This window comes from Oncorhynchus mykiss, chromosome 11 (genome assembly GCF_057628025.1).
Source record: "Oncorhynchus mykiss isolate SJ-2025 chromosome 11, ASM5762802v1, whole genome shotgun sequence".
Taxonomy (NCBI): Eukaryota; Metazoa; Chordata; class Actinopteri; order Salmoniformes; family Salmonidae; genus Oncorhynchus; species Oncorhynchus mykiss.
The window spans coordinates 59083998-59100150 of record NC_143032.1 but is presented as its reverse complement, the minus strand read 5'-3'; the positions used below and the strand labels follow the sequence as shown (position 1 = coordinate 59100150).

Here is a 16153-nt window from a genome sequence, read left to right as displayed (position 1 = left end):
ACAAGCTTCCCACAATAAGTTGTGTGAATTTTGGCCCATTCCTCCTGACAGAGCTGGTGTGACTGAGTCAGGTTTGTAGGCTTCCTTGCTTGTACACGCTTTTTCAGTTCTGCCCACACATTTTCTATAGGATTGCGGTCAGGGCTTTGTGATGGCCACTCCAATGCCTTGACGTTGTTGTCCTTATTAAGTCATTTTGCCACAACTTTGGAAGTCATTGTCCATTTGGAAGACCCATTTGCGACCAAGCTTGAACTTCCTGACTGATGTCTTGAGATGTTGCTTCAATTTATCCACATCATTTTTTCCCTCATGATGTCATATATTTTCTGAAGTGCACCAGTCGCTCCTGCAGCAAAGCACCCCCACAACATGATGCTGCCACCCCAGTGCTTCACGGTTGGGATGGTGTTCTTCGGCTGGCAAGCCTCCCCTTTTCCTCCAAACAAAACCATGGTCATTATGGCCAAACAGTTATATTTTTGTTTCATCAGACCAGAGGACTTTTCTCCAAAAAGTACGATCTTGTCCCCATGTGCAGTTGCAAACCGTAGTCTGGCTTTTTTACTGCGGTTTTGGAGCAGTGGCTTCTTCCTTGCTGAGCTGCCTTTCAGGTTATGTCGATATAGGACTCGTTTTACTGTGGATATAGATACTTTTGTACCTGTTTCCTCCAGCATCTTCACAAGATCCTTTGCTGTTGTTCTGGGATTGATTTGTACTTTTCGCACCAAAGCACATTCATTTCTAGGAGACAGAATGTGTCTCTTTCCTGAGCGGTATGACAGCTGCGTGGTCCCATGGTGTTAATACTTGTATACTATTGTTTGTACAGATGAATGTGGTACCTTCAGGCGTTTGGAAATTGCTCCCAAGGATGATCCAGACTTGTGGAGATTTACATTTTTTTTCTGAGGCCTTGATTTCTTTAGATTTTCCCATGATGTGAAGCAAAGAGGCAATGAGTTTGAAGGTAGGCCTTGAAATACATCCAGAGGTACACCTCCAATTGACTCAAATTATGTAACTTAACTTATCAGAAGCTTCTAAAGCCATGAAATAATTTTCTGGAATTTTCCAAGCTGTTTAAAGGCACAGTCAACTTAGTGTATGTACACTTCTGACCCACTGGAATTGTGATACAGTGAATTATAAATAAAGTAATCTGTCTGTAAACGATTGTTGGAAAAATTACTTGTGTCATGCACAAAGTAGATGTCCTAACCGACTTGCCAAAACTATAGTTTGTTAACAAGAAATTAGTGGATTGGTTGAAAGACAAGTTTTAATGAATCCAACCTAAGTGTATGCAAACTTCCGACTTCAACTGTATATACACTCTGTACAAAACATTAAGAACACCTTCTTAATATTGAGTTGCACCCCCTTTTGCCCTCAGAACAACCTCAATTTGTTGGGGCATGAAACACTCATGCCGGTGAGCATGTCACCTACTACCATACCCTGTTCAAAGGCACTTAAATACATTGTCTTGCCATTCACCTTTCTGAATGGCACACATACAAAAACCATGTGTCAATTGTCAAGGCTTAAAAATCCTTCTTTAACCTGTCTGCTCCCCTTAATCTACACTGATTTTAAGTGGATTTAACCAGTGACATCAGTAAGGGATCAAAACCTTCACCTGGATTCACCTGGTCAGTCCATGTCATGTGTTCCTAATGATTTGTACACAATGTATTTTGTGTATGAAAAATGTCCATGTTTTCATCAGCTTAATAAAAGTAAATTGTGAGTCAAATTAAATATTTAATCAACTGACATCAATATCACAATTGCACGAACCAGTAACAATCGAAATACAGTTATTACATATTACTTAACTATTTGATGTGACAAAAGCTAAGTTCTGTGAGAGCGCTCAGCACCTGCCCAAGTCATTAGTATATAAAATGGAAGAATTAATGTAGCGGGTTGAATCAAGGTAATTATTTTACACCCATCCTTATTTCAAACAGCAGTGAAACATGTGTTTTGTCTCAAAAAACTCCCTTTGAGATCCGGCCAGCCAACTGATAGGTTTGTTATTTTGACATTTAAAGGTTAAACATATATCCAAATGTCATACTCTATCTTCAACAAGTGGAAGACTACGGCCTATGCATTTCACTGAGATTTGAAACGTCTCTAGAGCAAAGCTGGATAAATAGTATCCTGCACCAATATTGACAGCTGTATTTGATTTGCTAGGTTTTTTATGGAATACCTCCTAATTTTATGCATAGATAAATTATGATTCAGCAAACCATTCCCATGGGTTAAATGCACATTTCAGTGTGGTAGAGACAGTTGTGTTATATGTAGGCCTAATCTTAGCTCATTTCAATGACTATCTAGACAAAATGTTTGTATTGCTATTAGGTCAACATGTGGATTGAAATGAAATGATACTAGATTACTTTAGAATTTTTGGGGGCTTTGACTGATCAGATCAAATGATGACATAAAGAGCCGTTGTGTTGAAATGCCGTGCGATGTTTATTAACAGTGAGAATCGCAGAATGGTGAACTTACTAAATGACTGAGAGTTTGACTGTGTGATATTAGATTGCTTCTTGTGTAAATATTTTCTGTCTGGATTTTTAATGATTTGACTACAATGATCAAATATATCATCTGTTTTTGTTTTTTCATCTGTGTAGACTAGTCTAGTAAAACACATAAAATATTGCCTCAGGTAATCAATCTGAGAAAGGCTACATGAGAGTAAACAATTATAAAAACGGTGCTTCAATGTGCCTTGAGCCTATTATTAGGTGTTCAGAAAGCTGCTATCAAAAACTCTAACTCCCAGACTCACTTGCTGTCCCCCGAGACATGACGAACCAATGATGATCCACTGAAGACGTCTTATTTCGAGGTGTGCTGAATTAGAGGCGCTTCTTGAATAAGGTTGTGCTGAAACAAAGTAAACGATCTTCGGGATTCAACGTATTGTTTTGTAATGAGTAAGTATTTATTTTTAAATGTTAAGTACCATCAGCTTTCATTGTTTTAGTTGGAGAAGAATCTAAATGTTTTGGCAAATACACTTAGTTATAATGATGATGTAGCCTGGAAATTGTGGCACTGTTTAATAACATTTGCAATCAGACAACAGCCTATTTTTTTAGTAACGTCGATCACACATTCAAATTTTAATAATACGAAATAAATGTGATGAGAGGTTGTGAAATTGTGCTTAAGGTAGAGGATATTGTAAGGATGCAAGTTAACTGACAAAGTTTTTTTTAATAGAGACATAAATTACATGCATGTACGTACGTTCATACATGACAAGGGAAGTTTATGCAAATGTTATAATTTGTATATTAAATTAACTTTTTCGTTTAATAAAAAGCACTAAGCAGAAACATTTGAAATGCCTTATTCAAGCAATATAGAAATATTAGTAGCATTCCTAATGACTGGTTTGGAGCTTATAACACTGGAATACAACCCAGCTATGGTCAATTGCAATTTATCAAGACTTAAGCAGGTTACTTTAAACTGTAGATTCATTTGAATGAGATAGGAAAATACTTGTGATTCATTGGAAGTACCTCAATTACATATCTTTTTCTTTAAAAAAGTCCTTCATACATTGACCAAAGTACATATTTGAACAGATGAAATAGAGAAGTTCTATAGAAAGCATGATTCATGCTGTAAACCACAGCTCAGGAAATGGCTGATCTCGAAAGAGAAGCATATATTGGGTGAGGAAGAGATAAGAATGTGGTTGTTCACAGTTCATGGACATTGACAAATACATTTGACAGTTGTCAGGATGGAACATGGACCGATTCGCTTTCAACCTTTTTATGTCGTATACATTCGGATCAGTAATAAGGTTTTTCTCTGGCAGCTAACAATGACATGTTGTACCTAAAAATGATGGAGGGATTTGGTCTTGGGTTTGGTGTATGATCATTTGTTTTCATTTATTCACCAACACATGCAAATGAAAAACTGAAAACCAAATAAAACTGTATGCCTTTTACATTACATTTTTCATTTTCATTCATGTTGTAATGCTTTCATATCAGGAAGGGTACCACATAACTGCGGTTAGACTCATAAGCAGGAAGTGGTTTTGTAACCATGTGGTTTTATATTAGAACTGAATTTTCTTTTGTCGGTACTGGAGTGTGTGTTAGTTTACAAAATATTCAGTAATAGATCACAAGTCCACTCTTTCTTGCTGCTGGCACAGGACTGGAAATGCAACCATAGGGGAACTACAGAATCAGCCTTTCACATAGGAAGGGTTTTATTGTGTCTTGTTCTGGATCACCTGGTCTGCCTGATGATGAATATGGGGCATACACCATTCTTTGCTTACAGTTCACACATGCCCTGTATGGAGTGGAGGGTGTGTGCTCTCGCATAGTTGTGACGATTTTTCCCCCTGTGTTCTGTGGCAGTATTAGATCCTGAAGGGGAGCGAGACACCAGTAAGAGACCAGTCAGGGAGGAGGGCAGAGGTGTGGAGGGGACACTGAACCAGGTGAGACGAGACACTGTCATTTATCACTCATAAGGACTCCAGGCAGCTTGAGACACTTTCAGTACGCTCACATCCTTAATTTCTTATTTGTGTTTCATTTCCCCACTGCTTTCAGTTCTCTATTTCTTCAAAAATCAAATAAGCATATAAACTATTAGGCTTGTGTAAGGGGTGAATTTTCTCTGAAACATTTAATGTTTTCTTCTTCTTTACAGAAGTTGTAAAATAACAAAACCACAAGTCACCTGAAGTCACATGCATGTCTTCTCTGATATGTCTGAATTCATGTGTGGCCATACAATTTAAAAACACAAATATATCTAAAGGGAATGATTTCTACAATTAGAAAATTAAATGGAATGTGAAGTACAGAGGCTACCGAAAGTCGAGAGTTTGTTATTGATAAGTGTATTTTATGTTTATGGTTTGCGTATGTTCATTGTGGCATAAATTCACAATTTTGTTTTGTCATCATCATAGGAAATAATATTGCTAAGTGTCATGTTGCAATATCACAAGTCTGAACGTTTCAGCTTATTCACAAATGAGTAATAGGAGGAAGGTGATTATTTTATGTGGGAGTTAAGTGGGTGGTGTATTATGGAGTGTGAAAGAATATACATACACATTTCCCTGTAATCTATCTACACATACAGAAACTGCAGGAGTTCCACTCAGACACAGTTCTGGTAATTGAAGATTTGAAAATAAAAGTTAGAGCAGAGAAGCATCAACTTTCCAAGACACTGATCTGAGATGAAAGACTGTGGTTTCTGTGGTGACAAGTGGCCTGTTGATAGCATCAACCTGGCACCAATCAACGTGACACCAATCTCCTACGCCCTTTTCCAAAATGTGAATGTGGGGGAAATGTAGAGGCTGTTTACTGACAGTCTTTCACAGCGATATTCATGCTTATTTTAGTGTGTGGTTTACTGTGATGTATATTGTATGCTGGGCTTCTTGACTCGGACTGCAGTTGTTTCCTGAATGAAACCAATGTCACATGGAGCTGACTGACATCTCTCTGTTTTGTGGTCCAGCCATGAATAGAATGCATTTACTCAATATAGTATACAAATAAATGAACAACTGGCTTGCTTATCTTATAGTACTTACTGTAAACCTGTTCCATAGTCATGTGCAACTAATGCATTCCGTTTTTAGAAAAATACTATTGAATATTTTCTGGAAATGTATTGCCCTATATGACTAATCCATATTCCAGTCATACATGCTTTGTCTTTGTTCTTATGAAATTTGCATTGTAACTCATTGACTAACAGATTAGATGTGAAGATGGCTGTGTATGTCATTAACAATTATTCTACAACTCTGTAAAGTACTTAACCATTTAAAAATATATATTTTGTGGAAAATGACCTAAAACGCAACGTAACTCATCTATCCATAGCAAGAGAAAGAGTTGCAGCTGGCCAGTCAAGGCAGGAAGAAGAAAGTGAGAGAGCATTGCATGGTGTTAGTGGAGAAGCTCATGGATGAACGATGGGCTGTTGTAGCTGGGAACTGTATCTATGGGACAGCTGTAAAGAGCTGTGAGTCAGTCAGTGCTATCCCAAATAGGGGCCTACATCTTCACTATGACTCACCACTGGGTCCCGCTTCTCGGAACCAGTAACCACAGATAGGAACCTGATTCAATATGAAACTCTGGTTGACTTTTGCCTACAGTGCAGCATACACCACCGAAACAAAATAGTCTCTGTATTTGGTGATTCAGACTGGGATATTGTATTTAACATATGTTTTCATTTTCTACTCTCATTTGATGTAAATGCAATAAAAAAATATCAAACCTCTACACTATCTGTCCATAACCCTGTGCAAATTGAACCTGTATGAATGAACCTGTATACAAAAACCAATATTTTCCCTTTCAGAATTTGGACTGTTGCCAAAAATGATATTTTGACAATATTTATAGTACAATCAAATTATGATACGGTATCAGCCGTTTTGGGAATTTCAGCTTCCTATACTTTTGTTATGTTAGTAAGTGTTAGTTTGATCAGTTTAAAGTGTCATATACACTTCTCATCCTGACGAGTGCAGTGAATTTGAGGACATTTATTGGTGAGCACTGGGGTTAATTTCTGCTTGCCTCTACTGTTTCATTTCTCATTTGGTATCCACCGCATGTTGTGACTTTTCTACTCGTTAGTGTTTGCTTACACAAAGCTTAAACAGAGTTCATAATAATCAATTCCTGAAATATGCCTCTGAAAACAACTCTATGCTACACCAATAGCACTACTGATAATTGCAAACAAAATGTTCTTACTTCACTTTTTTTTTGCATGGAACAGATTCTAATCATGTGAACTACTTCCTACGCTACTCAGTCTTTGTCATTTCTAAATTACATTCATCCCATTCACTTTCATGTCAGTGGAAAATATATGTGTAACAAAGGGCTTGTGAGTAAAGGCTTTGTGGGGGAAAGAGGCCTTTCATACTGTGTAAAAAAAACTATTCATACCTTCATATTTGTTATTACCAGGTCTAGACCATATGTCTGTTGGTTTCCCTTTTGTACAGGATGTATGGTTACTTATTGAAAGGGGTGGTAAAAGCCAACTCAAATTCTAGTTGTCCAAGAAAGGACAAGTAGTCTGAGAACAGACTTTGTTGCAATCAACAACATAAAAATTATTTCCTATTTTAAGATTGGTTTATTTGCTCATTGCAGTTCTGTTTTGAATAATTACATGCAAAGTAATAGTATGCATTCCTGGAATTGGATTTGCATTTCTATAATTTCTCTCCCTCTTTTGTCGTTCTGGTGGTCTCTACTGCAGCGATGGAGATTTCTGACACGGCCAGTGACTGTGAGGAGAGTCCCAGTTCTAGCCCAATGGAGCCAGAGGAGAGGTCCTTCACAGCAGGTTTGCACTGTTTCATGAAGGACCGTGGCACACCCATCGAGAGGATACCACACCTGGGATTTAAGCAGAGTGAGTCCATGTTCAAAGCATATAGCCATAGCTTTATCACTCAATCTCTATCTGCATACATTATTATATAGATTCATTTCCTCTGCTCAGAGCACCTCAATCTCGAGCGTAGTTTTAAGTAAATGCATGTGTTAAGACCATCTCATCATACTGTAGCTTCATAGCGAACATTATTAATTATATCATTGTGCAATGTCCCCATGGAGTTCAAATTTCTACTTGCAGTTAACCTGTGGAAAATCTACAAAGCTGTCGAGAAGCTTAGTGGTTACGACTCAGTGAGTACACCCATATATAGTACAGAATCATTCAATATGTTCACCAGACATAGGTTGTTGCTGTTTTTTTACACTTGACCTGATTGTTGATCATACATACAGAGATGGCAGTGGCAGCTACTCTCCTTGTATATATGTGTTGTGTTGTCAAAGAGACCACGCAGCTTAGCATCTTGTGTGGCACATTAGCTTTAGTTGACAGGATGTTAACATGATTGTTCCTACCACATTAAGAGCCGAGTCCACACTAGGCTGCCAACATGAACCTGGCCATGTAGCCTACCGTTCTACTGCTTTGTTCTCTTTGGCTGAATGAAGTTTCCACTCTGTGGCATGTGTACACGCCCAATGCGCTGAGAGAGGAAGGGTTTCTCTGAAATGCCACTTGAGTCAGATTTCACAGGAGCTTGGCCAATAGGACCTTGTTCTCTATTTTAGTAATGGGCCATTCATTTAAGCTCCCTCTATGTATTCTTAATTAGTTCCAAAATACAGATTAAGCATTGTCTTATACTGTACGTCAAATATAGGAATAGTGATTCTGGATGAGTGTCTTAAAGGTGCATGTTTGCTCACTATGGTGTATGATCCAACAGGTGACATCGCGGCGGCTGTGGAAGAATGTGTATGATGAGCTGGGCGGCAGCCCAGGCAGCACCAGCGCTGCTACCTGCACCCGCAGACACTATGAGAGGTGAGGACAGATACTGCTTTGCTCCCGCTAACCTGTCAGTCAAATCACTCCATCTCTACCTGTTTTCATGGTGTCATCTGTTTGTGTTAAATACAGGCTTGTTTTACCCTTTGAGAGACAGTTGAGGGGGGAGGAGGACAAACCTCTGCCTCCAAGCAAACCGCGCAAACAGTATAAGAGGAGTCCAGACGGCAAGGGGAGCAGGTCTGAGGGCAAGAGGAAGAGGCCCCATCTGGAAAAGGAGACAGACTCTGAGGTACCTCACCTTTTACCTGTTAATGGCCATTGTCATAACAAAGTCACTTCCTGTTCTTTATTACTCCTGCCTATGTACCCCACCTGTATGAGTGGAAATGACCTCTACATGTTGTCTTGTTACAGGGCCAGGTACATTCTACTCCATTGTCTCCATGGACTACTCCATCTGAAAGCCTCCACCCAGACCATCCTCCACCAATCAGTGAGACTACCGTGTGTGACGACCTCTCTTCCTCAGCATGCACCCTATCCGGCCCAGCCCAGGGCCCTACCTCATGCCCCTGGAGAGGAAGTCAGCTCCAGTCTGCTGCTGCAGATATCATCTCTCCTCTGGAGAAGAAGAAGCGTATGGCCCAGGCCAGCCTGAGCGAGTCCCAGGACTCACAGAGCGCCAGACAGGGGGACTGTAAGGGTAGGCCCTCTGTGATCCACTGCTCCCAGTCCCCAGGGCTGTTCCTTCCCAGCCGGACACGCACTACCTCTGAGGGCTCTCCTCTCCCTCTGTCCTCCTCCTCCTCCCGTAGCCCGTCCCCCTACTCCATCTCTTCTGAGGACTGTCCAGCACTAACTGAAGACAGGCCCCCAGTACCAAAACCAGAAGTACCCCTTCATTTTTCCAGCAACCCTATATCTGCCCACAGTGGGGTCCACAAGCCTCAGACCTGCAGCCCTGATGTCAAGGAATATGTTGGCTTCCCTGGAGGACAAAGAGATTTCCCTCAGGTCAGCCCCCTACCAGTTGAAACTGTCTCTATCAAAGGTCGAAGTAAAAACTCTGTATGGAGCCCTGTCTGCAATGGGAGTAACAGACATCCAGCTCACCAAATACCCCCACCAACGTCTTGCACATATACTGTTAGGTCTTGCTTGGTTCCATCAACCTCTAGTTTCACCAAGGTTTATCCCAAGTCTATGGAGTCTTTGCAGCCTATACCCTTTCAGCCAGGTTACACATTCCATCAGAACCCAAATAGGCCCATGTTGCATGATGACCGTCTGATCTATAAGAAGAAACTACAGATGGTCCCTCGACATTATCAGACGGAGAAGAAGCAGAAGTCCAGGACAATGTTGCACAAGCCACTTCCAACTCAACAGCCTGTGTTCCATCCTAATGCCAGCATCCCAGTGTCCTACCTCATCCCAGCCTATGACAGGACAAGGGGAGACTCTGGGCAGAAGCCACCTGTACACCCTCTCTTTATACCTACCCACGTCAGACTGTCACAGTCCCAGACCAGCCCTATGTACCGCCATGTCCCAACGGGACACACACATACTTCCTCTTATGAGCCTGCTCTCTACTCCTATCCCTTTCACATTCCTATGTGTAATCCCCATACTGGATACAGCATCACTGGTGTGCATTATCCTCACACCAGGCTTTGATAGCCCCACTCTCAGACTCAAGGCCTATTGACAATGTGACAAGTCAAACAGAGATAATGACAGTACCTGCTTCGTTCTAGACATTTTCAAAACTTGCCTCGAACACTGCTGCATTCTATGTGAGTGATCAACAGGGAAACATTGTTGTGATTGTTATGCTGAGACGTGCTCCCCTCCATGGCAACTGACAGAATTGCACTGATAAAAAGGACTATACTTTCTGTATTTGTAACAATAACTTTGAGGTTTACTGCTATGCACATGTGCTTTTACAGTATGATCCAATCATTTTACATTGATATAATATATGAAACAACACAGATTTATTTTTCTATTTCTGAATAAAATCTAAAACTATTCCTGTCTCATCCTAGCCTGTATTCTTTGGTAAGTAACCATGGTATTTTTTTCTACAATATTTGAATGACATTGGAGCCAAATTAAACTTCAAATTAACATGCTCCATGATAAATGTTTGAGAAATGGGACATAGCACTTGATCCATGGAAAATATACTACTGTTCATTAAATTAAATATTTCATAAATGTCCCTAGCACAGGGCAATGCCTGAGCTGAAATAAACATAGTTTTGCAAATAATACTTGTATTGTATTTACTGTAGGCGTAAACCAAACACTGCGCGTTTGTTGCGCACGTTTGAATGTCTCCGAGGCCTTCACGCGTTGTATTCCGTTGGCGGGAACTTTAACCGGAAGTGTGTGGTTTTTGTTTGTTGTTTCTGTGTTGTGCTGTCGAAATCGAGCTTTACAGTATTGTTAATTGTAGTTGTAATGTAGAATGTTAACATTCTGCGTAGTTCAGCAGAGTACCAACGTTTTCTGGTCTGCCGTTGAATAATTATTGTAGACTAAGCAAGTCCGCTGAAGAGCAATCATGTCGGATGCGATGTCTGATGATCATGATGCCAGCGACATGAGCGGAGGAGATGACGGCCAAGAAGATGTGATGACTCCATCGGAACTGATTAGGAAACTGGAAGAGGTAGATAACTAACTAACTAACTAGCTAGCTAGCAATGTTCACTATACTGTAGCCAGACACACATGTTTTGCAATGCACAGATCCTGTCAATACAAAAAAAGACCTTGTCACTGCTGCTACTCTATCATTGCGTGTGTGTGTGTGTGTGTGTGTGCGTGCGTGTGTGTGCGTGTGTGTGTGTGCTCCTCTGTCCCCAGGCTTGGCTGAATGAGAAGTTCTCTCCTGAGCTTCTGGAGAACAAGTCAGAGAGGGTGGAGTGTGTGATGGAGCAGCTGACTCACATGGTAAATGGTGGTGGGGTGCAGCAGCTGTGTCTCTGTGAGCATGAAGGTTCCAGTAATAATAACAGGACTACTACCTTGTGTGATTCTGTTGACAGGAGGCCAATCTGCAGCGGGTTAGGAAGGGTGATATGAAAGCCAGTGTCCACCGCATGGAGATTGACAGGATTCGCTATGTCCTCAGCAGCTACCTCCGCTCTCGCCTCCAAAAGGTAACAACATCCATGGTGTTTGATGATGTTCTTATGAGAGGGACTATAAATCAACGCTCGGACTGACACCGTTCTCTCTGGTCCTTTGTTACCTATGTAGATTGAGAAGTTTTTCCCTCATGTCCTGGAGAAAGAGAAATCTCGAGCGGAGGGAGATGCTTCGTTCCTGTCTCCAGAGGAGTTTGCCTTTGCCAAAGAGTGAGTGTTTTGTTGACGTTGCCGTTTGTGGTTATAATGACTGTAGCTGGACGAAAGTCTGTGCGTTGTTTGAATGTCTTATTTACTTCCATTATTACTATCGTATGTGCTGTGTTCCATCTCTTCCATTCAGATATTTGGCCAACACAGAGACCTATCTGAAGGCTGTAGCTCTGAAACACATGCCCCCAAATCTACAGACAGTGGATATGCTAAAAGCAGGTGAGGCCTGGCAAGGTATTATTTACTATAAACAATATTCTGATGGGCTGCTTGTAAAAAATATCAGTGGCATAATGTTTAATGTGCATGGATGGAAGCATTGTATTCACATGCCACATGATTAACTCCCATGTGTAATGATGTGTACCCAGTGCCAGAGCCCTGTCTGGACTCCTTTGTGTTCCTGCGTGTGAGGGCGAGACAGGAAAACATCTTGGTGGAACCTGAGACAGACGACCAGAGGTACAGTATCACATGAGCATTGGACTGATTGATGGGTGCTACAGCTTCACGAGAGCAGCTCCATTTTTATTTGGAAAGGCTTACTACTATCTCATTTTGATGATGAAGTATCAAGATTCAAGAATAAAGTCATGATTTGGATGTTATTTATGCAGCATATGTGGCAGAATATGTCTGTATACAGTGTCTTGCAAAAGAATTCATCCCCCTTGGCATTTTTCCTATTTATTTGCATTACAACCTGTAATTTAACTAGATTTTTATTTGGATTTCATTTACTGGACATACACAAAGTAGTCAATTGGTGAAGTGAAATGAAAAAAATGACTTGTTTCAGATTATTATTATTATTATTATTTTTTTTTTTTTTTAAACCACTGAAGTGCTGCATGCATATGTATTCACTCCCTTTGCTATGTAACCCCTAAATAAGATCTGGTGCAACCAATTACCTTCAGAACTCAGATTAGTTAGATTTCACACAGGTGGAATTTATTTAAGTGTCACATGATCTGTCACATGATCTCAGTGTGTATATATATATATATATATATATATATATATATATATATATATATATACACACACACACCTGTTCTGAAAGGCCCCAGAGTCTGCAACACCACTAAGCAAGGGGCACCACCAAGGAAGCGTACAGATCAGTGTTGGGTTATAAAAAAAATACACTCCCCAGAGCTGGGCTTTATGGAAGAGTGGCCAGAAAAACAGCCATTGGTTAAAGAAAAAAAATAAGCCTACACGTTTGGTATTCGCCAAAAGGCATGTGGGAGACTCCCTAAACATATGGCCATCAAGGAAAATGCTACGTCTGGTGCAAACCCAACACCTCTCATCACCCCAAGAACACCATCCACACTGTGAAGCATGGTGGTGGCAGCATCATGCCGTGGGGATGTTTTTCATCGGCAGGGTCTGGGAAACTGGTCAGAATTGAAGGAATGATGGATGGTGCTAAATACAGGGAAATTCTTGAGGGAAACCTGTTTCAGTCTTCCAGAGATTTGAGATTGGGACGGAGGTTCACCTTCTAGCAGGACAATGATCCTAAGCAAACTGCTAATGCAACATGCGAGTGATTTAAGGGGAAACATTTAAATGTCTTGGAATAGCCTAGTCAAAGCCCAGACCTCAATTCAATTGAGAATCTGTGGTATGACTTAAAGATTGCTGTACACCAGTGGAACCCATCTAACTTGAAGGAGCTGGAGCAGTTTTGCCTTGAAGAATGGGAAAAAAATTATTTTAATTCCAGGTTGTACGGCAATAAATAGGAAAAATGCAAAGGGGGGTGAGTACTTTCGCAAGCAACTGTATATGTGTTTTCTATTTACTGTTACTATCTGCAAGAATATACCAGCGTACTCCACAGATATTGTTTTGTTATTTATTGATATTCCTGGTCTTTTACTATTTGACATTTTTTGTCCATTTTCTTTCAGAGAGTATGTTGTGGATCTTGACGAGGGTTCTCAGCATCTGATGCGGTATCGCACTATAGCACCTCTGGTTTCAAGTGGAGCAGTACAGCTAATTTAACTGTCAAGGTACTCAACTAATAGGCCACACTGTTTTCCCTCATATCTAATCTATGACACACACACACATCCATACTATGTTTTTAAAATATGTTGGAGTGTGCATGATTCCAATCCAAATCTTACGTAATAGACTGCTTTGTACTGTCATCATTTTAATTTTTAGCCTTTGCTTTTTGCCCTGAACATGGTCTCTTGGCAGGTAACCAAGTTGGATTCTCTCTCTTAGAACGTTTGCTTGAACAACGCGTTACCAACACAACGGCAATGCGGCAATTTGCCTCTGAACTGCAACACAACAGGCAGTATATTATGCTAGCACGTTTGCAGATCTGTCTCTGTAATAACATAGGCATACTCTATTTGGTCTGTTTTAGGTCCCTCTGTCCTTTGTTCAGTTCCACTTGTGATGGCTGATGACCAGAGGAACACTGACTCCCTTCATTGAACATTGCCTATATTGATTGAAGTGCATTGAGGAGGGCTACATGGGTGTTATTTGTGGACTACCAACTCTTCAGGAGCCGGGCATGAACTGGATTGTCTTTTAAATATGTTACTGATTTACGTACCTGAGGACACTCATATCTCTCACATGAAGCCTGCTTTGAGTTGTAATGGTGATCATTGGATATATAGGAGGCTATAAGTGAGAGAGACTTGAGGATGACAGGAATACAATCATGTTATCTACATGTACATTATAAGGTTGAGTGGCACAAACAAATATAGTGGGTGTGTTTGTTGCTTGTACAATAAATGCGATTTGAATGGTGTAGAGACTGTCTCAGTGGTCATGTACAGTGTACACATATAATTGCCATTTGCAATTATATGTGAGAATACTCTTGCTTTCCAACCACGATGCAAGCATGCCATTGCCATACATGAATTTGTATTTAGAGTGCTGTTGCTGCCTTGGTCTTATGATGTGGTCTATTTCAAATCTGGGTGTGTGAATTGCTTAGACCAATAGAAATAAAGATGTAGATTTATGTTTATAGATAGACTGATATTAATACTTTGACTCCATGGTATGATGTCAAGTCCCCTGTTTTGGGGACCTGTGTGTTTCTGGTGCCGGTTCCGATCGCTTAAATCGATATGTGGACACAAAATGGCTTGCATTGAGCGGTAGCCCTGATTTCTCACGGATAGGAGTATGTCTCTTCTGCCTTTGTGAAGCATGATAAGAAATCTGACACCACTTGAAGCTGGGATATCCCTCCTACCATTTAATTTGGTCTTCCGACTGTCAACTCCTGCCTGAACCCTACGTCACAGCCGCTAACAATGCATATTCCTGGAATCCTTACATCGTAACGCAGCAGGAGAGGGGATTTGTCGCTGTAGCACATTCAGAGGTCGGTTTATAGCCAGCAATCTAAAGTAATTCATAGATTTATGTTTGTCATAGATGGACAAGATTAATATGAGATGAAAGGTGAGTTCCTAACGAGTTCTGGAAGCCAAGCTAGAGCTCTTGAGATGTTCACAGTGATGGGGGCAGACGTGTAGATCAAGAGAGACCTTTAGAAAATATGTACACTTTCTCTAACACTAAATATATAAATATGTCTTTTACAGTTATACTATAGTTAGAAAAAGTACAAGTCATTTCAAGTCTTATGCACACAGTTTTGTGGAATAGTAAATGTATCATATTTGTACTGTGTATTTGAGCTTGTGCCCTCAACTGACTATACCTAACTATTTTTACCAGAAAGGTGAGATTTGAACCTTTCTTGGAGTATGCAGTGTTATTGTTTATGGCCCTCTCATGACAAATCATTACTTTTGGGGACTACGTAGAATACATTTTCAGTTACATTTAAGAGGTTAAGTCTTTAGGAATAGGACCTTTTCTCACGTTGCCCCCTAGTAAATAATGGTTGATCAGCCATAAGCTGTGCACCAACGGTCCACAAAGACACAAGCTGTTTGTAGGTGAGAAGAACACGCCTGCATCATTACATAAATGAATCTTACACACATCCAATGATGCCCAGAATCCCTCTCTTTCTATGCATCAGTAAAAACATCTCAGTTGTGTGATCATTTATGAAAGGTCATGCACATACAAACTATGTACTGTACAGTACCTTCAGGAAGTATTCATACCTCTTCACTTATTCCACATTTTGTTGTGTTACAGCCTGAATTCAAAATGGTTTAAAAATACCCCATAATGACAATGTGAAAACATGTTTTTTGAAAATGTTAGCACATTTTTTGAAAATTAAATGCAGAAATGTCTCATTTACATAAGTATTCACACCCCTGAGTCAATACTTTATAGAAGCAACTTTGGCAGGAATTACAGCTGTGAGTCTT

General features: G+C 40.3%; 2 protein-coding genes across 2 annotated transcripts; both read left to right on the top strand.

Annotated features, from left to right (window-relative positions):
* The first annotated feature begins 2813 nt into the window (after positions 1 to 2813).
* Positions 2814 to 10462, top strand: LOC110536040 (uncharacterized). Its single transcript, XM_021621545.3, has 7 exons — positions 2814 to 2969; positions 4428 to 4510; positions 7330 to 7485; positions 7711 to 7763; positions 8360 to 8457; positions 8554 to 8713; positions 8839 to 10462. The coding sequence occupies exons 3-7, from the start codon at positions 7332 to 7334 to the stop codon at positions 10102 to 10104; spliced, it is 1731 nt and encodes a 576-aa protein (XP_021477220.3). The 5' UTR covers positions 2814 to 2969; positions 4428 to 4510; positions 7330 to 7331; the 3' UTR covers positions 10105 to 10462.
* A 302-nt stretch (positions 10463 to 10764) lies between these two features.
* Positions 10765 to 14597, top strand: LOC110536039 (DNA replication complex GINS protein SLD5). Its single transcript, XM_021621543.3, has 8 exons — positions 10765 to 11107; positions 11305 to 11391; positions 11487 to 11600; positions 11701 to 11798; positions 11932 to 12020; positions 12173 to 12263; positions 13724 to 13828; positions 14197 to 14597. The coding sequence occupies exons 1-7, from the start codon at positions 11000 to 11002 to the stop codon at positions 13818 to 13820; spliced, it is 684 nt and encodes a 227-aa protein (XP_021477218.2). The 5' UTR covers positions 10765 to 10999; the 3' UTR covers positions 13821 to 13828; positions 14197 to 14597.
* Positions 14598 to 16153: the final 1556 nt, after the last annotated feature.